Source organism: Panthera pardus, unplaced genomic scaffold, assembly GCF_024362965.1.
Source record: "Panthera pardus isolate Hobbes unplaced genomic scaffold, ASM2436296v1 HiC_scaffold_20, whole genome shotgun sequence".
NCBI lineage: Eukaryota > Metazoa > Chordata > Mammalia > Carnivora > Felidae > Panthera > Panthera pardus.
Window position 1 is genome coordinate 64,176,888 of NW_026526766.1, and position 15,086 is coordinate 64,191,973.

General features: G+C 33.4%; 1 protein-coding gene across 2 annotated transcripts; it reads left to right on the forward strand.

The window, feature by feature from the left end:
* The first annotated feature begins 644 nt into the window (after nucleotides 1–644).
* CYLC2 (cylicin 2) lies at nucleotides 645–15,083 on the forward strand. Of its 2 annotated transcripts, XM_053908140.1 has the most exons (5): nucleotides 645–709; nucleotides 10,315–10,355; nucleotides 11,726–11,847; nucleotides 13,269–13,830; nucleotides 13,903–15,083. In XM_053908140.1, exons 1-5 carry the CDS (start codon nucleotides 693–695, stop codon nucleotides 14,550–14,552), a joined length of 1,392 nt encoding a protein of 463 aa, XP_053764115.1. In that variant the 5' UTR covers nucleotides 645–692; the 3' UTR covers nucleotides 14,553–15,083. The 2 variants fall into 2 exon arrangements, with proteins under 2 accessions (XP_053764115.1, XP_053764114.1); XM_053908139.1 differs by having other exon boundaries at nucleotides 13,269–15,083.
* Nucleotides 15,084–15,086: the final 3 nt, after the last annotated feature.

A 15,086-nucleotide genomic window follows, 5' to 3' on the forward strand; every position in this document is an offset into this window, starting at 1 on the left:
CTTGATAATTTAAAAAAAATTAAGTTTATTTATTTTGAGAGAGAGAGAAAGAGAGAGAGGAGGAGGGAAGGGGTAGAAAGAGAGACAGAGAGAGAATCCCAAGCAGGCTCTGCACTGCCAGAGCAGAGTCCAATGGTCATGAACTGTGAGATCATGACATGAGTTGAAATCAAGAGCCAGATGCTAAACCGACTGAGCTACTGACGTGCTCCTATATTCAAATTTTAGTAAGCACCTAGCCTTATTTAAAATCTTGTATCTATGAGCAACCCGTGTGTTTAAGATGGGAAAAGGTAAAAGGCACAAAGTTAATACAAAGAATTTAACAAAAGACACATGAATATCAAGGAAGTTAGGATTACAATTTATTTTAATAGATACTCAGATTCATCTTTTTGTCTTATTAGTCAAAAATTAAAATTACATGAAAAACTTAAACAAGAATTTTATAAAATGTAAAACCAACTGGTTATTTTTAAACCACCAGTTGTAGTCTGTCAGTAATAATGAGTGAAAGAAAACACAAATCTTAGACTGAATATTAGAAAACATAAAATACAAGTTAAAGTGATTGCTTTTGTTTTCCCCTTTAACTCCCAGTGCTCTTGGCCTCTTTATGATGTCACCTCTCAACATCATTAATTTGAACTTACAGTGCTTACTTAAGTCCTGGCAAATCATAGGTGGTGGAAATGTCTGTACCAAGATTGTAAGTCCTCTTGTCAAATTTTATATTTTTAAAATAACTGAAATGCTCTAGTTAGCTTTATATTTATTCTCTTTAGTATAAAGAGATGTCCATTATTATTCATTATAAACAAGAGAGTATGTGTTTAGCAGACACATACATTCTCAAGCAACATCATAGGCTGTTTTGATCCAAGACTTAACTAATTCATTCATTTCAGTGAAATATATGCATAGTTTTGGATAAATCTTTTTGAATGTGATCCTTACTTCATTTTTTTTTTTTATCATACTGTATTTTGTAACATACAGAATAAAATGTTTCATGGTTCTCATTCAGGGAACTTTCACATCTTGGAGCCTATTTGGAAATCTCTGGGAATGTTTTTTTGTTTTGTTTTGTTTTTGTTTTCTGCTTTGTTTTAAACTTTATTTTTGAGAGAGAGAGAGTGGCACTGAGAGAGGAAGAGAGAGACTCCCAAGCAGGCTCCTCACTGTCAGCACAGAGCTCGACGTGGGGCTCAAACTCATGAACTGTGAGATCGTGACTGGAGCAGAAATCAAGAGTCAGACACTCAACCAATTGAGCCACCCAGGCGCCCCTTGTTTTTTTTGTTTGTTTGTTTGTTTTTTTAATGTCACAGTGACTGAGGAGTCTACTGACTTTTAGAGGGCGTGTATCAAGGATGCTAAACCTTTGGTAATAAGTGGGGCATCCCAACAGAAAGAAGATCAATTAAATACTAACTGTATTCCCCTTGAGAAATACTGAGTAGGCAAAAATACTTTGCAATGAAAAGCAGATTATGCAGACATGGGAAGTTTGACAATAGTAGCTTCCTTATGCTTAATTTATGTTGTGTTATAATGAGGTAGGGAAAGAAGACCTTAAATTATGTAAGCCTTTTAACTATGTAGACTTGGAACAAAGGTGAAAGTATGAACTATGAAATAGAAAGAATGTAACTGGTTTTTATTTTGGACAGTACTTTTGAAGAAAAATAAAATACAACTCTTGAAAATAAACAAAATGGGCTTTAAAAGTCCCTAGTGCCTACTCCCTTATAATGCAATCATAAAGGACTACCATCAGTAAAAGGGTTCAAAGTATGTGTAATAATTAAAGGGTAAGGGACTTGCTGATGATTACAAAGCAATCTGTACTTTGGCATGTAACATGACAGAATTACACTGTATAATAATTACTTTAAAATGTTGAAGCACAATAAAATATTGATGGCATTACTATTATCATGAGCACTGCATGACTTTCAGAGAACTTCACACAAAGAGTTAAAAACTTATTTATGGTTCTATGACTATTTCTTTATGTTGTTTTCTGGTATAATCCTAAAACTCTCATGTATCATAGAAGGAACGTGTCGTTCAATTCATAATCAAATGGCCTCATTGTTAGCTAATGAAGCACACATACAAGTCCTTAATAACAAAATCTTATATTTCTTTGGGTTCAAATGGCAACTTTCAATTCAGTTACAAGAGAATTTGAGATGCAGAAAATAATTTTGTGCTTTTTCCTCTGAATTCTATGACAGGACCTTAATTCTGGACTTACATTTCTGTGTCATGGCTATCAACTTATAGTTGATAGAAGAAATTTTCTCCTTTCAGTTCAGTTTTCCCCCTCCCCACTTATTCCTCTTTAATACCCTTGTTCATCAAAACCTCAACAGCACCGTTCAAATGTTTCTCCTCTTCCTGCCTTTTCCTCCAACTCAGGTTGTATCAGTCAACCCAATCCTTCCATTTCTAATACTGAATAGACCTAAGGTTACTGAAGGAAGTAAGAGAGGTTTTCACAAAGAATGGGGCTATCTAAAACGTGAACTTCTTAAACTTCCAGTATTAACTTTTGGATCCCATGTTGACTATACATTTTTTTCATCCCTCGAGTTGCATTAATAAGGTCCTCTCGTACCATCTTGCCTAGGAATTCACCTTGATATAGAACAAGTTATATGAATCTTAACACTATTGACATATTAGGAAGGATAACTACTTACTGGAGTACTGGGCAGGGGGCAGGGAGGTACTCTGCAGTGTAAGTAGCTAGCAGCATCCCTGGTCTCTACCCACTAGATGCCACTATCAGCACTGTGTGTACACCACCCCCCCCCCAAACCAAAAGATACACACAATTGTGATAAAAATATCTCAGATGTTGCAAATGTCCACTGCAGGCAAGGCATTAATAATAAACCCAGGTTGAGAAACACTACTCTAGAAAATGTTAAAAAAAAAAAAAAGAGCGAATTTGACCATACTATACCTAGAGTCATCTTTCACCAAGACAATAACCATGTGACAGTTGAGTTTTGCCTTAAAAAAGAGACCTCTAGAGCAAATACAAGAGTGACTCAGACCCAGTCTGTCCCTGGAAAACTTTCTGCCAAGTACTTTATTTGTCATATATCTGATGCAGAATACAAAAATCAAAAGTCAGCCAGCAGGATATGTTATGAAACTCACATATAATGATTGTCTGTAGCCATTTTAAATCAAAATAAAGTAGGTATAACATTATTGAGAGCCCTTATTCTTTGAATTTATTATACATTTCAAAGATATACCAGAGATACAGTTAAAGGTAAGAGTAAGGGCAGGTTTATTGTATACAAAGATTAAAAATTTTAAGACTAAGAAAAAAAAGTCCTACAAATACAGTTACACATTTACTCCTTTAAAAGGAAAAAAACAACTTATTTCCAGTGGTAATATAAAAATAGATTTTTGTCATAAAAAATAAAGATCCCAATGTCTCCTACTTTGGGATCTCAATTTTTTATTTAGGAAAACCCAAACCCAGTTTCCCTTTCTAACTCATGAATGCATGACATTCCACAATGCTAACAATGGGCACCTTCTTTACTTAAAGCTCACACATATGTGGAATCTAACACAAAATGAAGAATCAGACCTATAAATACAGAGAACAAAGTGATGGTTGTCAGAGGGGAGGAGGATTGTGGGGATGGGCAAAATGCATGAAGGAGAATGGGACATACAGGTTTCAAGTAATGGAAGAAATAAGTCATAGAATAAAAGGCACAGCATATGGAATACAGTCAATGACACTGTAATAGTGTTGTATGGTGACAGATGGCAGCTACACTTGCTGTGAGCAAAGCAAAACTCGTCCAATCACTATGCTACACACCTGAAATTAGTGTAACACTGTGTGCCAACTATACTCAAATAAAAAAAAAATTAAAAGAAATCTTGAGATTAAGGAAAAAAAAAAGCTCAGAGACACTGAGACTGATTTTGAAATGATTAAATGTGTGCACTACACCTGAAGTGAAGGCAGGTTTTTGTGGCACCTGTTTTCCATTGCACCATGGTTAAGATGAAGTATTAGTTATTATGTTTCCTTATATATATATAGCCAGAGATCTTAATTCAAAAACTAGGTATATCAAGACAGAACAACCTTTTTGACTTGTTGCATTTTTTCTTTTTATGAATTAACCAATTGTTTCAAAATAGAAAATATAAAAAAAAATATGCTGACTTTGTGTGTGTGTGTGTGTGTGTGTGTGTGTGTGTGTGTGTGTGTGGTTTAATAAAAACTTTAAAAATTGAATCTAACTGCATCCTGGTCTAGAAATTTCTTGATGTCCCAGAGAGTTTGTAAAGGGAGAGATGCTATTGCCAGGAGGACCTGATTTAGGCAAAAAAGTAGAAAAATGGTATCTATTCCCAGCAGGTTAAATTTATTGAATTGTTTATGGCATAGTGAGAACTAGAGTATTAAGATCATAGCTATTTTGGGATCCTATAAAATCTTCCCAGTGAAAATGAAAGAGAATTAAACTTATTTGTCACTAACCCTAACCTAACCAACCTTAAGAAACATTAAGAATTTTCAACCACACCATTAAGTTACATTGTGTCACTTTCTAATCAACCACTCTGCCACTCCCCCACAACGGGGCTGTTAAATTACCATAGAGAGCCTTGCCTATGCTTGAAATTCATACAAATTAGATCATACAGTATATACTTTTGTGTTTCTGGATTTTCTTTCAGTATAATTTCTTTTTGATTCATTCATGTTGCATATATCAACAGTACATTCCTTTACATTGCAGAGCAGTATTCCATTACATGAATATACCACACTTAGTTTGTCCATTCTGCTGATAGACATTTGAGTTACTTTAGTTTTTGGTTATTATGAATAAAGCTGCTATACACATTTTGTCCAAGTCTTTTTGTGAACTTCTCCTGGGTAAGGTACAGTGGAAATGCTGAATCATACGTATAGCACACATATGTTTAACTTTATTTTACAAACATCAAGTGGTATTCCAAAGTGACTGTACTATTTTACACCTACCACCAATGCTGAACATGTCAGATACTCTACACCTTTGCTGTTACGTCGTTAGCCTTTAATTTTAGTTGTTTTGGTAGGTATAAAGTACAAAGGATGTCTGTGAATCAGCAAATATATATTATGTATATGAATAAAAATATAGGTTTATACATATGCATATGTGTGTGTATATATATACATATGTATGTGTGTGTATGTATATATATATATAAAATTTTCCTCAAAAATTCACACAGAGCCCAATAATCTCATAGACTGTGAGATCATGACCTGAGCCAAAGTTAGACACTTAATGAACTGAGCCATTGAAGCACCCCTTTTAATGTTTATTTTTGAGACAAAGAGCAAGCGACCAAGAGCAAGCATGAGCAGGGGAGGGGCAGACAGAAAGGGGGACAGAGGATCTCGAGCGGGCTATATGCTGACAGCAAAGAGCCTGATCCAAGACTTGAACTTGTAAACTATGAGGTCATGACCTGAACTAAAGTCGGACACTTAACTGAGCTATCCAAACGCCTCTTAGTTTTCTTGCACATATTTCAATAAATTTACCTCTAAGTAGTTTTTTATGGTATTGCAAATTATACTGTGTTCTTAAATTTATATTTTTAAATTTTTCCATTTATATTTAAAAATATGTAATTTTTAAAAAATTTTTATTTAAATCCAAGTTAGTTAACATATAGTGTATTAACGGCTTCAGGAGAATAATTTAGTGACTCATCATTTACATGTAACACCCAGTGCTCATCCCAACAAGTGCCCTCCTTGATGCCCATCATCCATCTTGGCAATCCCCCCACCCAACACCCCTCCAGCAACCTTCAGTTTGTTCTCTGTATTTAAGAGTCTCTTATGGTTTGCCTCTTTGTTTTTTCTTATTTTTCCTTCCTTTCCCCATGTTCATCTGTTTTGTTTCTTAAATTCCATATGAGTGAAATCATACGGTATTTGACTTTCTCTGACTTTCTTTGCTTAGCATAATACATTCTAGCTCCATCCAAATGGCAAGATTTCATAACTTATATAATTAGAGCCTATATCATACAATCTTATTACATTCACTTAACAGCTCTAAATAATTTTTTAAGTTTATTTTTATTTATTTATATTATTTAAAAAAATTCTTTAAACGTTTCTTCATTTTTGAAAGACAGAGGGTGAGCAGGGGAGGGGCAGAGAGAGAGACACAGAATCTGAAGCAGGCTCCAGGCTCTGAGCCTTCAGCACAAAGCCTGATGCAAGGCTCAAACTCAAGAACCATGAGGTCATGATCTGGGCCGAAGTCAGATGCTTAACCAACTGAGCCACACACGTGCCCCAATTTATTTATTTTGAGAGAGAGAAAGAGAGCACAAACGGGAAGGGCAGAGAGAGAGAGAGAGACAGAGAATCCCAAGCAAGCTCTGCCTTGTCAGCATCAAGCTCAACACAGGGCTTGAACTCAGGAACTGTGAGATCATGACCTGAGTGGAAACCAAGAATCAACCAAAAGTGGGATGTTTGACTGAGTCACCCAGGTGCCCCTCCCTAAATCATTCTTTTTGTAGATGTTACTGGATAGTCCACTCAAGCATGTCTTCTATGAACAAAGACAATTTTACTTCTTCTTTTCCAATCTTAATGTTTCATTGTCTTATGGAACAAAATAGTCTGGATTGCAAGGTTGATTAGAAAGAGTGAGCATCTTTGCCTTATTTCTGGTTTCTAGAGGAAAGATAGTCAACATTCCACAACTGATTTTAGAAATGAGTATTGTCCGGAGACATTTTATCCATTTGAGGAAGATGTCTTCTATTTCTATTTTTCTCAGAGTTTTAAATTATGAATTGATATAATTTTTTTCAAAAATTCTTCTGCGGGACGCCTGGGTGGCTCAGTTGGTTAAGCATCCGAGTCACAGAGAACTCTCTCTCTCTCTGTGCCCCTACCCGGCTGTGCTCTCTCTCTCTGCCCCTACCCCACTTGTACTCTCTCTCTCTCAAAAGTAAATATTGAAAAAAAATCTTCTATATATCTTGAAATTATTAGATGAATTTTCTTATTTGTTATTTGGAGTGACTGCCTGGGTTGATTTATACATGTTAAACCAAACTTATATTCCAGAAAGTAAATTTCAATGACCATGATGTATTTGCCATTTTATATATTGTTCAGTAACTGGTTAACAAATTGCTAAGGAAGTTTTGTGTCTGTGTTAATGCAAGATATTAGTCTATATACTCATTTCTCATAACGTCTCAAAATTTCTTTGAGAAGTTTTAGTGTCAGAATTATTTATATTGGTGTCAAAAATGAGTTGAAACTTCTTTCCCCTACCTCTTGTTTCTCAAAACCTTGTGTAGAGTTAGTATTTTTCCTAATTTTTTTTTTTAAGATCCGAGTTTAGGTCTGTGCTTTCCTTTCTTGGATGGTTTTTGATAATGGATTCAATTTACTTATTATGGAGCCCATTCACATATTTATTATTTAATCATGTGTTTTGCTAAATTAGTTTTACAAGGAGCTCATCTATATCATTTGAGCTGCTGAAATTTTTGCCATACAATTATAAATAATATTTCCCATTATCCTTTAAAATCTACGTAGTTAAAAAACTTGCATCAATCCTGATATTGGTAATTTGTATTTTCTCTTTATCAGTCTAAGAGTTAATCAATTTTAATAATTAAAAAAAAACAAATTTTGGATTTTTTAATTTGCTTTAATTTTGTGTTCACTTTGTTTCTGGCTTATAGCTTTATTATTTACTCCCTCTAACTTTGAACTTAGTTTGATATTTTCCTAATTTTATTCATTTATTTTTCATATTTTCCTAATATTAAAGCAGGGATTTAAAACACTGTTGTAAACTTTTTTCTAATACCGGTCATTAAAACTATAAATTCTCCTTTGTGAACTGTAGTCCACAATTTTTGATACTATGTTATTCTTAATTGTTTCTTTTCGTAAATGTGCACTGTGATTTGATGATAGGTTATTTAGAAGAACGATTTTTTAAAAAATTGTATATTTTCTATATAGTGACTTTGATTTCTAATTCAATTACTTGTTGATTAAAGAACAACTATAGAAATTATACAAGGAATAAATGGATCATGCCTATGTACATTTTAAATCACAAATTTAATATTGTTTCATGAATCTGAAATATTTCCTCTTTCAGAGTATTTAAAACAGAGATGTTCATAACCATAGCTGAACATCAAAATTTCTTCAGCAATATATTAACATACATTGGCTAGATCCAAACCTAGAGATTCAGATTGGCCAGATCCAGACTTAGAGATTCAGATACAACAGGGCAAGTGATTTTAATGCATGTCCTCAGTTAAGAAGAAAAACCATCACCAGCAACAACACCCAACTGTGTGGATGGAGCTACAGAGTATTATGTTAAGCGAAATGAGTCAGAGAAAAACGAATACCATATGATTTCACTCATATGTGGAATTAAGAACCAAATGAACAAAGGTTAAAGAAAAAGAGAGGTAAACCAAGAAACAGACTCTTAACTACAGAGAACAAACTGATGGTTACCAGGGGGAGATGGGTGGTGAAGTAGATTAAATAGGTGATCGGAATTAAGGAGTGCACTTGTTGTGATGAGCACTGAGTGATGTATGGAAGTGTGATAGCACTATATTGTAACCATGAAACTAATATTACACTGTATGTTAATTGGAATTTAAATAAAAGCTTAAAAAAAACTAAACCAGATAACTTATTGGTTAATACAACCTAAATTTTATTCAATTAAAATCATTTAAATTTTTATAGAGTGACAAAAATGTGCCAAGTTTTGTGCTAGGAAATAGAGCCTAAATAAAAATATCAAGATACTTATTTTAATGTACTTTTTCAATTTTTTTGAGTACAGTTGACATGCAATGTTACATTAATTTAAGGTGTACATTAGACTTCTCCATTATGCTATGCTCATCCCAAGTGTAGCTACCATTTGTCACCATAAAACATTATTACAGTATCATTGCCTATATTCCCTATACTGTGCCTTTTATTCTCTTTTATTCTAGTGACTTATTCATTCCCCAACTGGAAGCCTGTATTCCCACTCCCCTTCACCCATTTCGCTTTCCCCCACAAACCATTAGTTTGTTCTGTTTATGGATCTGGTTCTGCTTTTTGTTTATTCACCGTTTTGGTTTTTTTTTTTTTTTAATTTTACTATGTAATTAATTCTTAATATTTATATAATGTCAAAATAAGTAAGATCCTGTGTATGTGTGTTTGTGTGTGTGTGTGTGTGTGTGTGTGTGTGTGTGTGTGTGTGTGTGTGTGTTTATGCGTGTCTGTAAGCCCCAAACTCACACACGATCAACAATGGCTTTATTTTTGTAATGCAATGAGATGTTGTAAAATAACATTTTTAGGGGTACCTGGGTGGCTCAGTGGGTTGCGCATCTGACTTGGGCTCAGGTCATGATTCACTGTTTGTGACTTCAAGCCCCACATCAGGCTTTATGGTGACAGTTCAGACCCTGAAGACTGCTTTGGATTCTGTATCTCTCTCTCTCTCTTCTCCCCTACTCCAATTCTGTCTCTCTCACTCTCAAAACTAAACAAACATTTAAAAAATGTCTAAAATAACCTTTTTATATGAAATATTAATGTATGCCTCCAATGCGAATATTAGATAATAAAACATGCTCATATAGTACTGAAACAAATGGAAACTTTTAAATGAAAAATACTTTGCAAAATAGTTTTTATTTCTCAGATATTCCTAAAGAACAAAAATTAAAACAAATAAAAATCCGTATCGATACTTATGGTGCACACTGACACACATACACATTCACACACATATAAGTATGTCATTGAATGATTCAGATTTGCTTAAGTTCTGAGAATATTTTGAGGATCTGATTTTGCTTAAGTAATGCTTTTAAAGTGACATATTTGCTAAAATTCAATTGCAAGTGAATCTGGAGCATGAGATAGAGAAAAATAATTCAACTATGATGTCACAATTCTTTTTTAAAGTTTATATTTCAGACATGGCAATTTGGTAACTTTATAAACTTTTTTTTATTTACTTTGTTTTAGTTATGTTAAAGTTTGTGCAAAAGACACACATGTACTCATTTCTGTTTCTTCTAGAATAAAGTAATCTTACATAATAGTAGAGATCTGAGAATGCAAACTATTTCTCTAGTTGGTGATGGCAAGTGCTTACACATAATAGTGATCATTAGAGTGATTATATATAAATTAATTAAAAACTTTCCCTCTTATTTTAATAGCCAAAAAATAAACTTTGGAACATATGATAATTACATTCCAGGTAAGAAAGAATTTAATATTTACTTTTGAAACATGATTAATTTTAAGATTATGATTATTTTAAGGATAAGTGATTATTATCCTCTATTCAAAGGGATAAAGCAAGACCTCTTACAGAATATTATTAAAAATAAACCCTTTTACTTATAAGGCACCTTACTCATGGACTCAGCAAACACTTTCTAAGATATTTTGTTTTTAAATCAAACAAAGTTTAAGCAAATAGGTTCAGCAACATAAAGGTGTTATGTTAGAAATGATACATGTTAGAAATAAAAAATCAGATAATCTTACAGTTGAAAAGTAGTCTAGAAATTGGATAAACAACTCACCAATAACCACAATGACTTGTACTACATTCCTGCTAGACTATATCCCCCTGAAAATAGGCCAAAAACCCAACAATCCGATGTTGAAGGCCTTCATATATCAAATGATTTTCCCTCATATAGTGAGCTTAAATATCTCTTTCATTCTGTATATTTTCTCATCGATCCTGTTTTCAGGAGACTCATGGGAAAAGTATATTTTCTCTTACACAAAGTACTACTACTGCACGTGTTTAAATGCAGTGAAAATCTCTCACTAGTTTCATTTGTACCCTAAATGTCTCTAGCCATTCTCTTATAGTTTCCAGGTAACTTTACCCTCACAGTCACAATTCTATAGGTACTCTTAATTTGTTAGATTTTTTCATTAATATGCCACTTACATTTTTTTCAAATTTTTATTTAAATTCTAGTTGGTTAACATATAGTGTAATATTGGTTTCAGGAGTAGAATTAAGTGGTTCATCACTTATTTATAATACCCAGTGCTCGTCAAAACAAATGCCCTCCTTAATACCCATCACCCAATAACAACAATGCTGTTATTAAGTGCACAACATTTACTCTTGTAGCTTGGAAAATTACTAACTAAAGGAATCTTAAGCAGTAGCATTTAGATTCAATCATATATTTACGAAATATTTTATAACAAGTACTGTGCTAAGTACTTTGGAGGCTACAGAAGTAGTTACCATATTTTCTGATCTCAATAGAATTTATTCTAACCTAAAGAATCTATAGCAAGAATCCAGACCTGGAGAGACAGAAAGATTATAAGAAAGCAGTAAAGATGTTTCTTTGCATTTATATCACAGACTGTATTAGTTTTACAATGACTAGTTATCTGTAAAACTGATCAAAATAGAAAAATAAATTTTTATTTTCATGTACTGATAGCAGAGAATTCCAAATATTAATAAAATAAATGAAGCCATAATTCGTATCATTTGTTTATTCATGAAGTCTATTATCTTACTGCCGTTTTAGTTCTGATGAAATTCTACTTACTCTAAAATGTTTGTTAAATACTTTCTTATTTTAGTCAGTGAATTAAGCAAAAAATCATGGAATCAGCAATACTTTGCCCTGGTATTTCCCAAACCACCACGGCCAGGAAAAAAAAGGAGATCAAAACCATCTCAACTACGAGACAATACAGCTCCTGTGAGTATTGAAAAGATCATATAATCTTACTAGTGATAAACTTGTGAAATCATGTATAGTTATGTGCTTTACAGATCAGTGCTGACCAATGGGATTTCTGTGATGATGGAAATATTTATGTCTTTGCATTCCAATTTAGCTATTGAACATTCATTTTGAGAGGCTAGTCCAACTGAGGAATTGAATTTTACATCTCAACTCAATTCAATTCATTTCTCTTGAGGCTTATATACCATATTGGACAGCACAGTTAAAGGTAATTCAAATTCTACTACTTGACAAAAGTAGATATATTTTATTTTCATTTCACTGTATAAAAATTGGGCCTCTTATTTCATATTATTTCTTTAGTAACACCACACTATAGAAAATGTGTGTTCAAGAAGCACAAAAATCTGAGGATCCTAATGCTGCAGTTAATAAGAACATTGAGAAAATGTTCCCTAGCTAGAGAATATCCCTCATTAAAGTTGTGGGGTTATATTATACCCTGATGAAGTTTTAATACTTCTTCAATGTAGAATTCAGTATTCTGAATACTTGAAGATAAATATTTCTTAATGTGTGTGGAGTCATCATGGGATATGAAATGTTAAAAAAAAAAACTTTCACAAGATAAATGTATCAACTCTTGTTTGTTTCAGGGAGTGTTTCTAATCAGTAGTGATCCTAGCTTATTCTGTAATCTCACACTCTTTGCTTTTCCTTTCTTTCTTTATTCAATTTATTTTTCCATTATTTGTTATCATTACTTGCAAAGTTTGCTTTTTTTGCAATTAAGATTTTGCAAATACTTGGTTAGGAGTTGAAAAGAAAATGTACCATTCTGCACAAATTTACTTGCACTGAATGTTACAGATTTTATCATTGTAGTTTCCTATCTGAAAGATATCAATTTATACCTTGCCAAGCAGTAGCAGTTTTAGGCTTGTACTTTTAACCACATGTAGCAATCCAAATTCCAGAGACCTTGAATGTGATAATAGAGAACAGGATATGCCTGAACATGAAACTATTAGATATTAGAGAATAGTTTCTGAGTTAGCCTAGTAATGGAGAGTGGGCAGAATATTTTAAGAATTCTCCAGAACACTGAGGAAAAAAAAGCCTCCCTGATTGTGAAATCATAAATGCTGATATGTCATTAGTCAGTGGAGGTCTCTACCAATTTTAACATAATATCTTGAGGGAATTATGAAGATCCTCTAAATTGAAATAAGGCCCACAATAATACATGAATATCAATTAGTCATAAAAAGAATGAAATTGGAAAAGCAAAATAAACTGAGATCTACAATGTATCCACTTATCAAAATCTAAAATCTTTTAATGGTTAAAGTTAAAATGTATTTGATATCTGGTAATAAAGGCTGTGTAACTTGCACACAAGTTGTTCATCATTATTCTAACCAATATTTCAGAAATATGATGAAGAGAAATTAAGAGAAGGTCCTAAACGACCGTTATGGATGCACAGTTCTTTAATGAGAATTTCTGAAAGACCATCTGATTATTTAGCTGCCAGGATATGGCCCCCACATAAACCAACCCATCACTCCAAGGAGGTTGCTAAAGTAGCAGATGTACACAAACCTGTATCTCCAGCAAGAGGTAAGAAAGATAAAGAACACAAGAAAGCAGACAAGAAAGACAAATCAGAATCAGAATCAGAATCCACAGTTTCAAAGGGACCACTAATAACTAGGAAGGAGTCAAAGAAAGATAAGGATATAGAAACAGGAACTAAAGGTGAAAAAGATGTTGCAAAAACAGATGTCAAAAAAGAGAAGAAACATACAAAGAAGGGTAAGGAGTCAGCTACAGAATCTGAAGAGGAACAAAAAGGTGCAAAAAAGGATACCAAAAAAGAAAGAAAAGATTCAAAGAAGGGTAAGGAGTCAGGTACAGAATCTGAAGGTGAAAAGAAAGATGCCAAGAAAGGTGCCAAGAAAGAAAAGAAAGATTCAAAGGACAAGGAGTCAGGTATAGAATCTGAAGGTGAGAAGAAAGATGCCAAGAAAGAAAAGAAAGATTCAAAAAAGGGCAAGGAGTCAGGTACAGAATCTGAAGGTGAAAAGAAAGGGGCCACGAAAGGTGCCAAGAAAGATAAGAAAGATTCAAAGGACAAGGAGATAGGTATAGAATCTGAAGGTGAAAAGAAAGGGTCCACAAAAGGTGCCAAGAAAGATAAGAAAGACTCAAAGGACAAAGAGTCAGGTACAGAATCTGAAGGTGAAAAGAAAGATGCCAAGAAAGAAAAGAAAGATTCAAAAAAGGTCAAGGAGTCAGGTACAGAATCTGAAGGTGAAAAAAAGAATTCAAAGAAAGATGCTAAGAAAGATAAGAAAGATTCAAAGAAGAGCAAAGAATCAAGTATAGCATCTGAAGATGAAAAGAAGGGTGCCAAGAAGGATAAGGATGGGAAAAAAGATTCAAAGAAACCAGGAGAAAAAGATGATGAGTCAAAAGACAAGAAAGAATCCAAGAAAGATGCAAAGAGAAAGGTGAGTAAAAAAGAGAAGAAAGATGAAAAGCCCAGCGGGACAGATACTGAATCAAAAGATGATGCCAAGAAAGATGCCAAGAAGAATGCCAAGAAAGATGCCAAGAAAGATACTGACACAGAATCTCCTGATGCAAAGAAGGATACAAAGGATGCAAAGAAGGATGCAAAGAAGGATGCTAAGGCAAAGAAAGGCAAGTAGGCCTTGGATAAAATTCAAAAGCATGTTTGATAAAACAATTTTAGCAATCTGATACTAAATCTATGAGTGACAGGGGGCCTCAAAGAATCAAATAATTTTTAAAGTGGAGCAAAGAAGAATACAAAGAAAGACTCATAAAATCATAAAAATATAAAGAAGAAAAGAAAAATTAAGAGATGATTCAATGAAGAACTTGGAGGATACATATGCTAAGTTTGGGGATATGAAGGATTCAATGAAAAATCCCTAGAAATGTTCAAAGAAGAATATTCAAATCAGGATGTAGAAGTTAATGACACTGGATCTGTGGATAGCAAAAAAAAAAAAAAAAAAAATATATCAAGACTTCAAAAAAATCCAAGGAGGTAGACATTCAATCTATATAATCAAACTGTGAAGCTGCATCCACAGATTTAAATAAAGAACTATAGGTGTATCAGAGGAAGTCAAAAAAATTTCAGAAAGTCTTTCAAATAAGTACAAATTAAAAGTAGCATTCTTCAAAAAAAATACGGAAGGAAGGAAGGAAGGAAG

Bases quoted from the DNA above. Each gene is read 5' to 3' on its own strand.
- CYLC2 (XM_053908139.1), top strand. The intron at 10,356-11,725 runs GTAAGAAAGAAT...TTCTTATTTTAG, and splicing joins ATATGATAATTACATTCCAG to TCAGTGAATTAAGCAAAAAA. The intron at 11,848-13,268 runs GTGAGTATTGAA...CCAATATTTCAG, and splicing joins TACGAGACAATACAGCTCCT to AAATATGATGAAGAGAAATT.